Source organism: Ctenocephalides felis, unplaced genomic scaffold (assembly GCF_003426905.1).
Source record: "Ctenocephalides felis isolate EL2017-DRISC unplaced genomic scaffold, ASM342690v1 CF-g0.4_SCAFFOLD_01110, whole genome shotgun sequence".
NCBI lineage: Eukaryota > Metazoa > Arthropoda > Insecta > Siphonaptera > Pulicidae > Ctenocephalides > Ctenocephalides felis.
Window position 1 is genome coordinate 1 of NW_020537264.1, and position 14,866 is coordinate 14,866.

General features: G+C 29.1%; 1 protein-coding gene and 1 pseudogene across 1 annotated transcript; one reads left to right on the forward strand and one right to left on the reverse strand.

Annotated features, from left to right (window-relative positions):
* Positions 1 to 28: 28 nt before the first annotated feature.
* Positions 29 to 446, reverse strand: LOC113365562 (ragulator complex protein LAMTOR3-like; the record flags this gene model as incomplete). Its single annotated transcript, XM_026607093.1, is given in 3 exon segments — positions 29 to 162; positions 165 to 220; positions 290 to 446. Coding segments are annotated over 3 exon segments (234 nt in total), but the record flags the coding sequence as incomplete, so codon positions are not given.
* An 857-nt stretch (positions 447 to 1,303) lies between these two features.
* On the forward strand, positions 1,304 to 5,531 carry LOC113365560 (annotated as a pseudogene).
* The last annotated feature ends 9,335 nt before the right edge of the window (positions 5,532 to 14,866 follow it).

A 14,866-nucleotide genomic window follows, 5' to 3' on the forward strand; every position in this document is an offset into this window, starting at 1 on the left:
AGAGTATCATGATATAACTTATTATTACCTGATAATTTGAGTACATACAAATAACTGTTTTATTACGACCTAGACCTAATTTACTAGCTTGGTCTGTAGCCATGCCAAAAGTTGATAGAAAACCTGGCCTCATAGACAGCTCAGGGGCTCTTTCGGAAGCAACCTTAATAATGGTACGCCATCCCTATCTGTTATGAGAATACATAACAAACCATTAACCCTGTAAGAAAAGTATTATGATAATGAAGATTCTGATTGTGTATTTAAAGAATACATTATATTGAACAACCTCTGGAGCAGCTGATTAAGGTATTTTTTTAATTCTTCCGCCATTTTTTAATAATATAAACGTGGTTAAACAATTATATTAACATCATTTTGAAGATTTGTTGATAATATTGGTCTTGATTATTTGACAGTTCTATTCGTGGTAATACGTCAAAAGCATGTTGGTCGCCAGATGTGAATAACCTAACCCAATTGCTTCACGTCTATGTTTATTCTTCTATTATGGGCGACACGATTATTTTTGTAAATTCTCGAAAATCGTAAACGTGTGTAGGATGTTGCGATGTTTAAGGGTAGGTATTTACGCAATACGCAAAAATATTATTTCACAAATAATTATTTAATATTCTATAGTATTTTATTTATATGCCTTGTATATGTTTTGTATGTGTTTTTTTTTATCTCTGTTCTATAATAGTAGTACTGAGGCTGCATACATATCTATTACTAATTTATTGAATCTATTAATTTATGAAATATTCTATTCTTTTAAATAACATTATTTAAATTTATTTTCTGGATTAAATCGTATGAATTTAATTAATTTGTAATTATTAATTACTTTTGCATTTTAAAAAGAATGTAGCGCGCATAGGGACCATTCAAGTATTACGTAAGCAGATTTATTACAATTATTTACCCCCCCCCCTCTCCCCTTATGTCAGCAAAAGTAAGCAAAAGTTCTTACCCAAATTAAGCAAAATAAGCAAATCAATACCCCCATTCCCCGTGCTTACGTAATACTTGAACGGCCCCATACTTGTTTATCTATTTTATCGCGTTTATTGGTATTAAACGCGTTATATGCAATGCCATAGATAAAAGAAGAGTATATACAATACAATATCAATAATTGTAGCAATCGTAGATGGTATTAGTATATTGTCTAGGGTATTTGAATGATAGTTATTTTTATGCTTTTTATGCAAATCGGTTGACTAACCCTGTCTCATCTATCTTTTCAGTTTGCATGTTGGATGCAATGACCGTCATCACCTGGTTGTTTACGCACGTTTTCAGAATTTGGTTATGTCTTTTCTAACCTTAACTTATTAGCCTAGACAATATAATAATAGCTTATTAGTTTTGTTTCATTTAATAATAAAATATAAATAATTTATGATTGTAACTAATCATGGCAGTGGTATATAATTTAATATATTTAATTAAATATATCAGTTAAAAATTTAAATGTTCTTATTTTTCATATATATTATCATTCCAGAAAAAGCAAAATAAAATTAGTAAGGTCAAGCGAAATAATCAGAAAAAAAATAAACTTACTAAACAAGGAAAGATAAAAAACAAGCGAAATAAAGTCGCATTAAAAACAAATAATCAGGTTCCTCCGCCAAAAATGATGTTGTATATAGTGACTCAGAGGAGAGTGATCATGGACAAGGAATGCTCGAGATGGTGGAAAAAGATGATTTGTCTTTTTTGCAAAAAGCTGTTGCTGAGAAATCTACTTCTTATTCATTGCTTAATAAAATTCGGTAATGACTGTCATTGTATTGTAATTATATGTATTTAGATTTGATCCGTTTCTTAGCGAAGAATATTGCATTAAAATTATATTTGTAATACTTCTTTTAAAGATTTTTTTAATGAGAAAATAATATCAATAATTCTCAATAAAGATTCACTTTGGGATGTTTATTCATTTTTGTAATACGGATAAACATGTCTCATTTTTAAAACACTGCTATAGTGTAATACATATTGCAGTTGTTCATTTTGTTTTATCAAGTAGTAACGCTTTCTTCTCCATTGTTTGTTTAGACTCATTGACACATATGACGAGTCAACAAATCTAGAAGAATTTTAATCCTAAAAACTTATATTATAAAGATAAGCGCAGAACTTCTAAAAAGCAAAGTAGTTCTCATATATGGTTAAAATAATTTTGGAGTTGTTGAGAAGTCCTGTGTGTCAGCAATCTAGATTGCAAAATATTAACGGATGATGTATTTTATAATCTAGTTGAATTCTATTATTCTTTAATATTAATTCGACATTCAGGTTTAAAGATAAATGTGAGCCAATAAAACAGCGTAAGAGGAAACCAAATTTAGATGGAGAAGATAATGAGATTGAATCTCGGTATGAAGAAGAAAATGTTGATGAGAAGAACTCAAAGAGAACTAAGTTATTGCTTCCAATAAAAACAAAATCAGGTGGGTGTTAATCAAAAAGTATGAAAGGACTAGTTTATTTTTCTGAAGGTTGCAAATAAAGTGTAACCTAGCCAATACATAGGTAGTGAAAGCATTAAACTTTTATCTATCGCAAATTGTAATAGAATATTTATTTCAGGTTTGATTATGCGTAGCGTTGATGAAGAAATACCAGATGATGAAGATGAAGAAGTAAAAGAAAATATTGATCATAACATGCAAACTCGCAAAGATGATGACGATTCAGACGATGATGATATTTTTGTACTGGAAGATGACAATGAAATAGATCCTACAAAACCAGTCTCTGTTGCAGAATTATTTGCAAAACGACAAGCAGAACTACAAAAACAGAAATTTCGAATAGGAGTCTTTTGTTCAGGATTATTAGAAAGTCCTGAAAAAAAGTGAAACATTTTAATGAACTTTTGTATTTGTTGGATGACTCAAAGAATGGGACTACTAATCTGTTCACTGTAAGTTTTTGAAAATATTTAGTAGACATATATTAATTAAATTGAAGGATTTTATTATAATTTATAAATAATGATGATGAAAAATTATTATTATTTGAATTATTAAACTTATTGTTAATAAATATTATGTTTTAGATAAGAAAATTGGCAGCAGTTTCCATATTTGAGGTGTTCCGGGACATATTGCCAGAATACCAAATAAAACATCAAGAAAATACTGGTATCAAGTTAAAAAAGGATACATTGCAATTACAAAGTTATGAAACAACTCTGCTAAATTACTATAAAAAATACTTGCAAAAACTTGAAAAAATGACTGCTCCATTAAAAAAAAAGCTAGGAAAAAAACTAACCGATTCTGATAAAAAGTTGGCTGAAATTGCTATTCGCTGCATGTGTTCATTATTAGAGTCACATCCCTATTTTAACTTTTCACAAAACATTGCAAAGATGTTAGTACCTTTTTTGAATCATAATCTGGAAAATATTAGAGCTATGATATGTAATTGTTGCAAAACAATATTTAAGAATGATAAACGAGGAGATATTTCTTTAGTAGTAAGTTTGATAACATTAAAACACCATTGTCATGAGTCACATATGATCTCATTATGGTGGTGTTTTATTTCAAAATACTTCTATATATATATTCTTTGTTTTATGTATATTATTTTCTCAATATTTAGATAGTTCGTGCAATTAACCATCTTTTGAAAGCACAGTCTCATGATGTATACACAGATGCTTTAGCTTGTTTATTAGCATTACGAATTCAAGATGTCAATTTAGATGCTGAAAAAGAAGAAGAAATACGCCAAAAGAAATTTATGACTAGAAAACAAAAGTTATTAAAACTCTCCAAGCGTGAAAGAAAACGTAATAAGAAGTTAGAAGAGCTGGAGAAGGAAATGTTAGAAACAAAAGCTGAAGAGAATAAGCAAGCAAAGCAAAAACAAATGACGGAAATAACCAAAGTGTTATTTACTATATACTTTAGAATTTTGAAGAGGGCCCCAAATTCAAAAGTTTTGAGTGTGGCATTAGAAGGATTATCAAAGTAAGTTTATTCATTTACATTTTTTAAATTTTGGAAATATCTGTTTTAAAAAAATATTTTAATTTTTTGTCTTTATTATTAATACAGTTTTTTTTCTGGTTTGAACTGTTGAATGACAGTATCTATACTTAATGTCTTGAATGTGAATAATAAATGTTTTTTATGCAAGTGTATTAATTATCAATTAATATTTTCAGATTTTCCCATGTAATAAATCTGGAATTATACTCAGATTTAGTTGATGTATTGAATTCATTAATGCAACCAGGTGATGATGATGATGATGAAAAAAGAGTGTTGAATCACAGAGATCAACTGATGTGTGTGCAAACTGTATTTTCTGTATTGTCAGGGCAAGGAGAGTGTTTGAATATAGATCCTTTGAGATTTTATACACATTTGTACAGAAACTTAATGCACATTAATGCAGGTTGGTATTTATTGAAGAACGATAAACAAGTAGATATTGCTTTAGTGCTAATTTTGATAATATTTAAAACATAACTGCAATTAGTCAAACATCTTTTTACTATAGTTGTTTCATCTGAAAATATTCTTATTTAAATATGTCTATCATTTTGCAGTAATTCCAATCATTATTTGTTTTGTTTAAATTCTAAGTGTTTTATTAATGAGAATTATCAAATATATTATTTACAGTTTAGTATTATAGATAATGCAATATTTTAAAATAAGTTAATATTATTGAATTTATATTTTAGGTCGAACAAATATTGATTTAGAAACTGCTGTTAAGACATTATGTCATGTTTTGATTAGAAGACGAAAACAACTATCCCAACAAAGACTCCTTGCATTTTTGAAGAGATGTATGCAACTTTCATTACATCAATTACATAATGGAACCATATCATTACTTGGTGTTATAAGAACTGTGATGCAACAGGTAAAGTAATTATCTGTTTTGGGATTTGGAATTCTAGCATGTATATAGAAGCTGAAAATTTTATATTATTATATTTATTTTTCAGGGCAAAAATTCAGATTTGCTATTGGACACAGATAATACGTTAGGTACTGGAAAGTATGATCCGTATCTAGATGAACCTGAATTTTGTAATGCAAGTAGCACGGCATTATATGAACTATCTATTGCTAGTAGACATTTTCACCCAATAGTTAGGAAGGTATATTTAGATATATTTCAATAATATTTTATGCACATATTAAAAACATTTTTTTGTTGTATAATGTACATTATTTTATCTTTTTTTCAGATGGCCGTTAATATTGCTTCTAATGTTCCAGCAACTGGTGAAGGCAGTCTTGCACCAGATCTAGGAAAACTGTAAGGCTTCTAAGAAATGTTTTCATTTAATGAATGTACAAAAAAATATATTTTTTTTTGCTTTCAGGTCCCCAGAACAATTGTTAAAGGAATTTGATGGCAGCCAAATGTGTTTTAATCCACCTGTTCCACCACCAAAAAAGAATGCAAAACCTAGTAAATATATTGGCCAGCATATCTTTGTGGATAGTGAATTTGGAGATTATTGTGAAAAAATAATGAATGAACCAATTGAAAAAAAATCAATTGTGTTGCAAATTTAAAGAAACACAATAAAAAAATGTTGTAGTTTGAGAAAATTAACAATAAATGTAAATAAAAATATATTTTACAATTTGCTTATATTTACAGTTATTTGCAATAATTTGCTTTATTTTAGTTAATTTATTTTTAATGTTCTAGGTTTTGGTCACCTTAAAAGTTTTATTAACAGACATAATATATATAATTTTTTTTTTCAAACATTCATAAATTTTTTTTTTAAAAAAAAAGGGCCGTAAAATTTTATGTTCTTTAGGATGTTGGGTGTCTATCAACATAAAAAATTTCAACGACAATAAAAATAATATGAGAGGTTTTAGAAATTTATTTAAAATCCATATGTTTCGGCTAGCATTTTAGCCTTCATTCAGTGGCAATCAATTTAACTATAAAAATTAAAGCTATAGTTTAGTTTCAATTTTTATAGTTAAGTTTAAGTTTTAGTTTTAATTTGTATAGTTAAATTGCCACTGAATGAAGGCTAAGATGTCTTGATGTAACGCCCAAATTTTTAACTCAAATATATATATATATATATATATATATATATATATATATATTTATATTATTTATATATAGTGTGTATATAATATTATTATTAATAATAATCTAGATCTAGAATTATGTCGCTATTGCGTGAACTACGGGCAAGTCCAAAAAAATTTTTTTTGCAATTTTCGAATTTTTAAAAAATATTAAATATCAGAATTTTTTGGTGATCGTAGTCCATACTGAAGAGAGGTAAGACTGCACAAGTTTCAAGTAAATCGATCAGTAGAAGTTGAGAAATAGACAGTTTCGAGGAAAAAAACAAAAGAGGTTTATCACAGTCAAACATCTCAGAAAATAATTAAAATTTTTAAAATCTCTTGCACACATATTTTTGAATAGTTGAACCAATGAAAATATGAAATAAACTTTTTTTTTTAATTCTTACGACCTTAATCTAAACTTCAAAAAGTATTTTAGTTATTGGCTAACAAAGTTTATTTGAAGCATATTTTTGTCTCGAAGCCTTATCTATATTAATACATAATCAATATTAATACATAATCAATATGAAATCAAAATTCATGTGACAATTTATATATATATATATATATATATTTATATATATATATATATATATATCTTCTATATATATATATATAAAAATAAGTCGGGTTTTCCTTCCTGACGAAATAACTCCAGAACGCACGAACCGATTTCGACAATTTTGCATTCGTTGGAAAGGTCTCGGGCTCCGCAAGGTTTATAGCTTAGAAAATTAGTTGTGCATGGCATCGTGCCTTAATGCAAGCTGCTGCAACTTAACGCACCGTAATTAAAAATTCGAGTAATGACATTAGTGAGAATTATGCTTGGTTAGGTCAACGAGCAATTCTTGCCGCAAAGAATAATGATGTACACGCACTGAATTTCACCATTCAATCAAAAATTGCTGGCGATTTGGTGACATACCAATGATTCCGACTGGTCTTCCGTTTATAACGTATAACTGCAGTTATACGTTGCCTGTTCACGAGTTGGAAAACCATCCGCTTTGTTTGTGTTAACGTCAGACCAAAAAACAAAAAATGTGGTTTACCAAAGTGCACTTCAATGAAACGGATAATTTGCGGATTCACTTTCATTTACTTTTCAAATGGTGATCGTTAAAAATTGCTCCGAACAACCTCACTACCAGAAAATACAAAACTACAATAATAATTTGAAGTTTCTAATTTCTTTAAAATTTGTTATAAATAATTAATCCCGAACACCATGAATTGATTCGGCGCCCATAATTTGCCATAAATTAACCCTTTTTTCTACGAGAGTATTTTCCACGGGGTAACGCAGATATAGGAGTCAGTAAACTGCCCAAGTATTTGTTACATAAAATATTTTCAGATTTTCCAATTATTGCGATAAAAATATATTTAAAATTAAAAAACTTACTTCTCTAAAAGTAAAACCACTATATAGCAAAGCAGAATTTTCAATAATTTGGACTAATTCTGAGCCAAGATATTAAATATTTCAGCAAAATTCGTCACACTAGATGTCATCTATAGGCGTCATTCATACACACAGGTCGTCACGCGAATGTCGTCTATAGATGAAGGTCGTAGCGATAGGTTCAATTCATCTTTTTATATTATTATATAACTAGTATTGCATGGCATTGTGCTTTAAGGCAAATTGCTGGAACTTTTCGTACACTAATTTAAAATTATTCTTGGAATTTCTTGAAAGTTTCTGATACCCATTCAAGTTGGTTGATTCATATTGTCGAATATATCGAGAACATTTGTTTGAACTACACTTGCACCGAATATTCGGTTACTATTCGGTATTCGGCATATTTGGCACCTTTTTTAATATTCGGCCGAATATCGAATGGTAACTTACTATCCGGCCGAATACCGAATAGTAACTTACTATTCGGCCGAATATCGAACAGTTAAAGTCAAAAGCGCCGCGGCCGCTCAGCGACAGCATCATGGTGTTTTATCTTTTATGCGATAAAGAGCTCGCGATTGATCTGTATTTGGTTTACATAATTTCGTTATTGTCAAAAGTTGATAAAGTTTAAATTATTATATATATATATATATAATATAATAACTTTTGACATTATATAAACACGTGAAAAACTTTTTTCTGAATATTCACAATATACTTTATTATTACATGTTTTTATTATTTAATGTGAATCGTTCAATAGTTACACGCATGTGTTGTATCAATATAATAAAATCATTAGATCATTATATGAAATCTAAGCATTTCCAAATAAAGAGCTATTATTGATACTCAAAATATACAAACAATATTCTTGATCATTTTTTATTTATTGTGTTATGATTAGCATTCCTAAGAAATATATTAGAAATAATATTGAGTTTATAAAAGAAAATAGAAATAATTAGTAATACATGTACATGTATAAAAAAAATCGCTTTTTATAATTTTATCGTTTATTTCTCCATCACATGTAGTATTCAAATATTCGGAATTCGGCCGAATTGTATAAAGGTGCAAATACTATTCGTTGAAGCCTATTTGAACTATATAAGTCAACTTTAAATATTATAATTTTTGATACGGAACCCATAGAAATGAAAACAAAATTTGTACTTATTATCAAAATTTCTATAAAATATATGATAATTCTATGTGCATGTGCATAATAATGATCATTTTTTACCGTCAAATGGCGTTTTTTTAACTTTTATTTTATCTCCGGAACCGTTGGACCTGACTTCGCACAAATAAATCAATTCTACATTATGTCAATTCAAGAAAAATGTTTTTTGTTTAATTCGGATGATCCATGCTTCCGCAAACGTGGACAAAAGTTGTATCCGCACATACCTTGAAACGTAGAACATAGAAGACCTTGAAACGTAGAACATATAAAAAAAATATTTTCGATTTTTTTGTGATTGCTGATAACATATCCAGGGCCGGATTTAGAAATTTGGCGCCCCGGGGCACTGACAAAAATGCCGCCCCATCCCTGAAATTTTACGAACTTTCGAACTTTTTTTAAAGCAATCGCGCTGCTTCAGCTGCGAGGGGTAAAATATAGAAGCGCGTAAGGGCCGCGTCGCAGTCTAACGGATAAACAATGTTACACAACTTATATAATGTAAACAAAATTTATACTTATTATTCTAATATCTTTAAAATATCTGATAATTTAATGTGTCTATGTCTTATGATCACTTTTGTCCGCCAAATGTTTCTTTTTCAATTTTTTTTATTAAACCATCGAAACCATCGAAACCATCGAACCGCTAGACCTGCCCCCCATAAATTTAAGCAGTTATTTATTCTGTAATTTTTTTTGAATGTTATTGGTCGCTTTTTTCTCAAAAACTGAATTATTATTTTTGGCATTTTGGCCCGTATCTTCAAAACAGTTGGACCTGCCTTGACCAATAACTAATCGCACGTCTCCATATCAATAGGAATGAAATCATTTAAATCGGTTGATCCGTGTTCTCGAAATCGACTTGAATAATTAAAAAATATTAGATTTGTATTGATGGGGAGACGTGCTGATTAGCTTTTGGTACAGGCAATTACGAAAAATGGTAATTGAGTTTCGATATTTCTTCTCTGAAACAGCTACGTAGCGCGATTGCTTAGTAAAAAGTTCGTAATTTTCGAAAAATTTCAAAATACAAAAAATGTGTTTTAGAAGTCTTTTTTTTATTTTTCAATAAAATTTAAAGCTCTTTATAAAATGTAATTTTCAGTAAGGGATGTTTCAGTAATTTGTCTTAAAGTAAAATGCCATGAGTCACTAGTTTAAATTTTTTTTTCGACGCTATAAAGCTTGGAAGTGCACAAATACGTCATTTTAAGAGATCTCGAGAACTGAAGAACATATTCTTCTTAAACTTTCACCTTGTTTACGGATCTTTATATTAGCCAAATTGCCAAATTCGATAACTTAATAACCAATTTGATAATTTACGTTCGGAGAGGGAGGCTAGGCAAAATAATAAATTTTAGTTAACATTTATTTGAACCCAAATTTTGCATTGCAATCGTATTATGTTTTGTTAATTATATTTCTTGAAATAAAAAATGTTGTCAAAAAAGTTGATTATATTGTATAGAATTTTTTTCTCACTATCCAAATTTTGCCGCCCCCCAAAATTTGCCGCCCTGGGCAGTAGCCCCGATTGCCCCTACTGTAAATCCAGCACTGAACATATCGTACGGCAAATTAAAAACGAGCTAGGCATAGATAAACAAGTATGGAGCTAGGGTTCCATGTGAACTCTACGTTAAGCCTATTATGCATATAGATATTCCTAAACCTGAAAAAAAAATATTTACTTTATACCAGATTATGTTTTCTCGACGTTTCAAGCCATTCTGAATCGAATGAGACCAAATTTGGAAAAAATATGTACGAGTATGTGTGTGTATGTGTATGTGAAGAGATTTTTTTGCCGTAAATCGACGTTTTCTCATAAACAGCTGGACCGATTTCAAAAATTTAAAAGCTGTTCGATGTATCTCGATGAGGACTATCGTTTGTCAGTTTGCGCTACGATCGGCCGAACCTTTTATTTGTAAATCGAAAAATTTTTCGTCTACGTTTCAGCCCGCAATTCTGAATCGACTTTGTAAATTCAAAAACTGTTCGAAAAATATTGGTTGGGAACCGTGCTGATTAGTTTTTGGTAAAGATCGGCCGGACCGTTTTCTTGTAATAATGTGTTAAAAAAATTTTTCGACGATTTTTATTATTATTTATTTGACGGTAGATACCATAGTCTTATAGATCATACTAAAATATTACGGCCCTACAACAACTCGTTTAACTTTAAAAATTCGTGTAGTATCGTTTTTTTGGCATTTGTCAAAATTAGACGTTTGCTTAAAAACGCCTGAACCGATTTCAGAAATTTAAAAGCCATTTGATGTATCTCGATGAGGATTATCGTTTCTCGGTGTTGTGCGACGATCGGCCGAAAATAAGCCGATTTTTATGGAACTTTTTTGGCGATATATATCAGAACTTACTGAAATATTGCGGCCTTACGTGTTACGACAAGTAGTTTAATTTTAAAAATTCATCAAAGTTTGAGAAAATGAGTAGTTTTTTTGACATTTGTTAAAATTAAAATTAGACGATTTACTTGGTATTGCAATAAAGCACCTGGTCTTAAAATAACATACTAAACCAATAAAGACCTACGGAAACTGGTTCAATTATAAAAATTGTTGATTTTTGAAAATTTGCTTTTAGTAAACACTTCCAGTTAACGTGTTCGTTCGTTTTCAATTATGTGTAATAAATCCACTCGGAATACTTTTAGTCACTCATAAATTAATTTATTTCTTATTGATTAAGTCGATTATTTACACATATCGGGAAGTTCATGAAACTTGCCTCACGCCAAATACCAATTCCAACTAGTTTTGTACTTTATGAAAATACAAAAAGTTATAAATGAGCAATGTAATAAAAGCAGTAAATTTTGTTTCGGTATATCGAAAGTGATAAGTGTGCGAATGCTTTTTGAATCATATAACAAAAGCCATTAAGAACGAATCATCGCACTATGGGTTATTGTCTCAATGAGATCTGATTGTTTTCATTATCTACAGTGGTGTTCATAAATACCGAAATTCGATATCGACAACGGATAAACTATTACCAATTATAAACTAGTGGCGCAAAGCATCGTGCCTTAAAGCATATTGCAGGAAGTTCGCGTACCCGTAATTTTTTTTTTAAATTTTTAATTAAGATCGCGATGCGTAGCTGTTTTAATGCAGCCTAATGGTTAAACATTACTCTTAACTTTTTTATAGAATCTGCGAAACAACTGGACCTGCCTTCACAAAAATTTAATCAATTCTTCATTCCGTCAATACAAGTGAAATGTTTTAAGAATCATTCAAATCAGACGCTCCGTTTTATCAAAAATTAAATTGACATTTTGCCCCGTATCTTCAAAACGGCTAGACCTGCCTCTGCCAAAAACTAATTAGGAAACGTTTTCCAGGCAATACGAATCGAATGTTTTTTAAATCAATCAAATTGGGTAATCTGTGCTCGGGATATCGTCGACGAAAATTTGCATCCGCACAAAAAAAAAAATACATACATACTACACACACTCATACATCAATTTTTTCTGAGGAATGCCAAAATGTTCAAAAGGGATTGAAACGTAGAAATATGAAAAAAATAATTTTCGTTTTGCGATTACTATAAGTTACCCTACAGGAAATTACAAATTGTTTCAATTGTACCATTTTATAAAATAGAAGAAGTAATTGTCTGCCTGCAGTACACATTAATTTTTTTTAATTACAATTTTTGTTACAACTGCTAAATAATTTAACATCTAGTAACAATAATGAACAATAACATAAATTTAAATAAAAAGAGTACAAAATAAAGGATAGTATTTTCATTAAAATGATATCCGTAGTATGATGATTTAATATAAAATAAAAGCAAATAATAATAATAATAAAATTAATAAACAAAATTTCTCAATATTATAAAAATAAATAAAATTCAATAATTATAAATAATCCATTTAAATGTCGTTTAAATTATTATAGTGCTGAAATGTAGCGAATAAGATTCATATTATATAAAATATTTTTCTTTAATTTTATATAAATTATAAAATTTAAATTTAAAACGTATATTTCAATTTTGAAAATCAATTTGCTACTCTAGTACAAGGTATAATACTTCAACATTGTCTTACAAGTCTCAATCATATTAAATCAAAGTCATTTGTGCTCAGCAAACAAAGAGTGACGACGTACTTGATAATGCTTTCGGCACAATACCATGAAAATGAAGCAATCTAATTTTACTAAAACGAATTTTAGTTCATTGAAAACATTATTAAACAATTATCTTAATTACGGTCAATAATATCAATATTGTATTTTAGATAACGCAACTAACTAGATAATTTTGGGTCTATTTGAGAACTAATAAAATATATTCCAGTATGATAATTAATACAGTTAATTTATTTAAAAATCGTTATATAAAAATATGTTATATTTCAATGTTTTTATTTACTATGGTGTGTGTTTTTACATATGGAAGATTATACGAAAGACGGTTTTTAAATTTGGCTATTAGACAATATGTTCATCCATCTGCACAAGAAACTTTACACAGACATTCCGAGAGAATAGGACTGGTAATTATATTTCCATAAAAATTTAGTTATTTATATTAAAAACTAGAAAATAGTATTTACAATTAGTTACGTGTGTTAGTATTTCTATATGTTAATAAAAACGATCTTTTTAAAATCTCTGTAGCTCCCTATTGTATTTAAAATTAAAAAAGATGTTTCTAAAATTCCTATTGTAGCAGTATTTAATTTATGTCGATTAAATTTTGATTTTTTTGTTATTGTAATTTTGTGACCTATTTTACGATATTTTACGAAAACCAATCAAAGCTCTTAATATATAAATTATAATAAATTCAAATTAGGACATAACATATTATTATATGACTTGCGATCTTTGTTCTGAATAAAACGATCTATTTTAAGATTTCTTTAAACTTGTGTTCCCTTTTTAATGTGCACTTAAAACCGTAATTCAATTTTTTTTAAAGTTTTCAAATTTTTATTTTTTAAACATTTAAAAAATTTGATATATCTTGATTTTTTAACTTCCCGTAGGATGTGCATAAAAATGTGTGTGTGTGTGTTTTGTATGTCCGCATTTTTTCGCCCTCGTTTTTGGGCGCACGGATCAACCGATTTGAATGGTTCAAAAAACATTACATTCCTATTGATAGGGATATGTGCTGATTAGTTTTTTGCAAAGGCCGGTCCCTCCGTTACGGACATACGAACCAAAGAGTGCAGAAATTAGAAATCGGGGTTTTAAGAGAACGGAACATCCGATTTGAATGATTCAAAAAACTTTCTGCTTGTTATGACAAAATAATTGCTTTTGGAAAAAACATTTTGTTTCAAAATTTTTTTTTCAATTTTTTTTTACAAAAGAATTTTTTTTTTGTTTATGTAAATAATTCAGATTTTATTTTAATTCTGGCTAAAGTTCTAAAGCTCACTTATATACTTTAAATAAATAATTTTAACTTTCAAATTCAGTTTATATAATTATATAATTATTCTACGAATTAATTCGAAAATATTACAGTATTTATATTAATCTAATTAATTTGAAAACATTTAATTATTCTCAAATATTTCGTTACGGTACGGGAAGTTCCAGCAGTTTGCCTTAAGGCACAATGCCATACACGACTAGTTTTTTGAAAATTTGAAAACAATGGATCCGGCCTTCCCCAAAAACCAATAACAAGCGCGATAGCGCCGCGTTGCAGTTTGAAGATAAATATTATAAATCTCGACACAGAACGCAAAAAGTAGAAACAAAATGCAATATGTCTGGGGATCAATGTGCAATATGTCTGATGATCATTTTTGACCGTCAAATGACATTATTTTCATGATCTCCAAAATCGCTAGACCTGCCTTCCCAAAAATTTAATCAACTGTTTATACCGTCAATACAAGTAGAATGTTTTTTAAATCTTTCAAATCGGACGCTCCGCTTTCTCAAAAATTGAATTGACATTTTTGGCTTTTTTCTTCGTATCTTCGAAACGGCTAGGCCTGCTTTTGCCAAAAACGAATCAGCACGTTTCTCCATCAATCGGAATAGAATGCTATTTGAATCATCCAAATCGTTTGAGCGGTTTCTCGAAATCGTCGAAAATTTGTATCTTCACATATGCACGCACACAAACATTCATATTTAG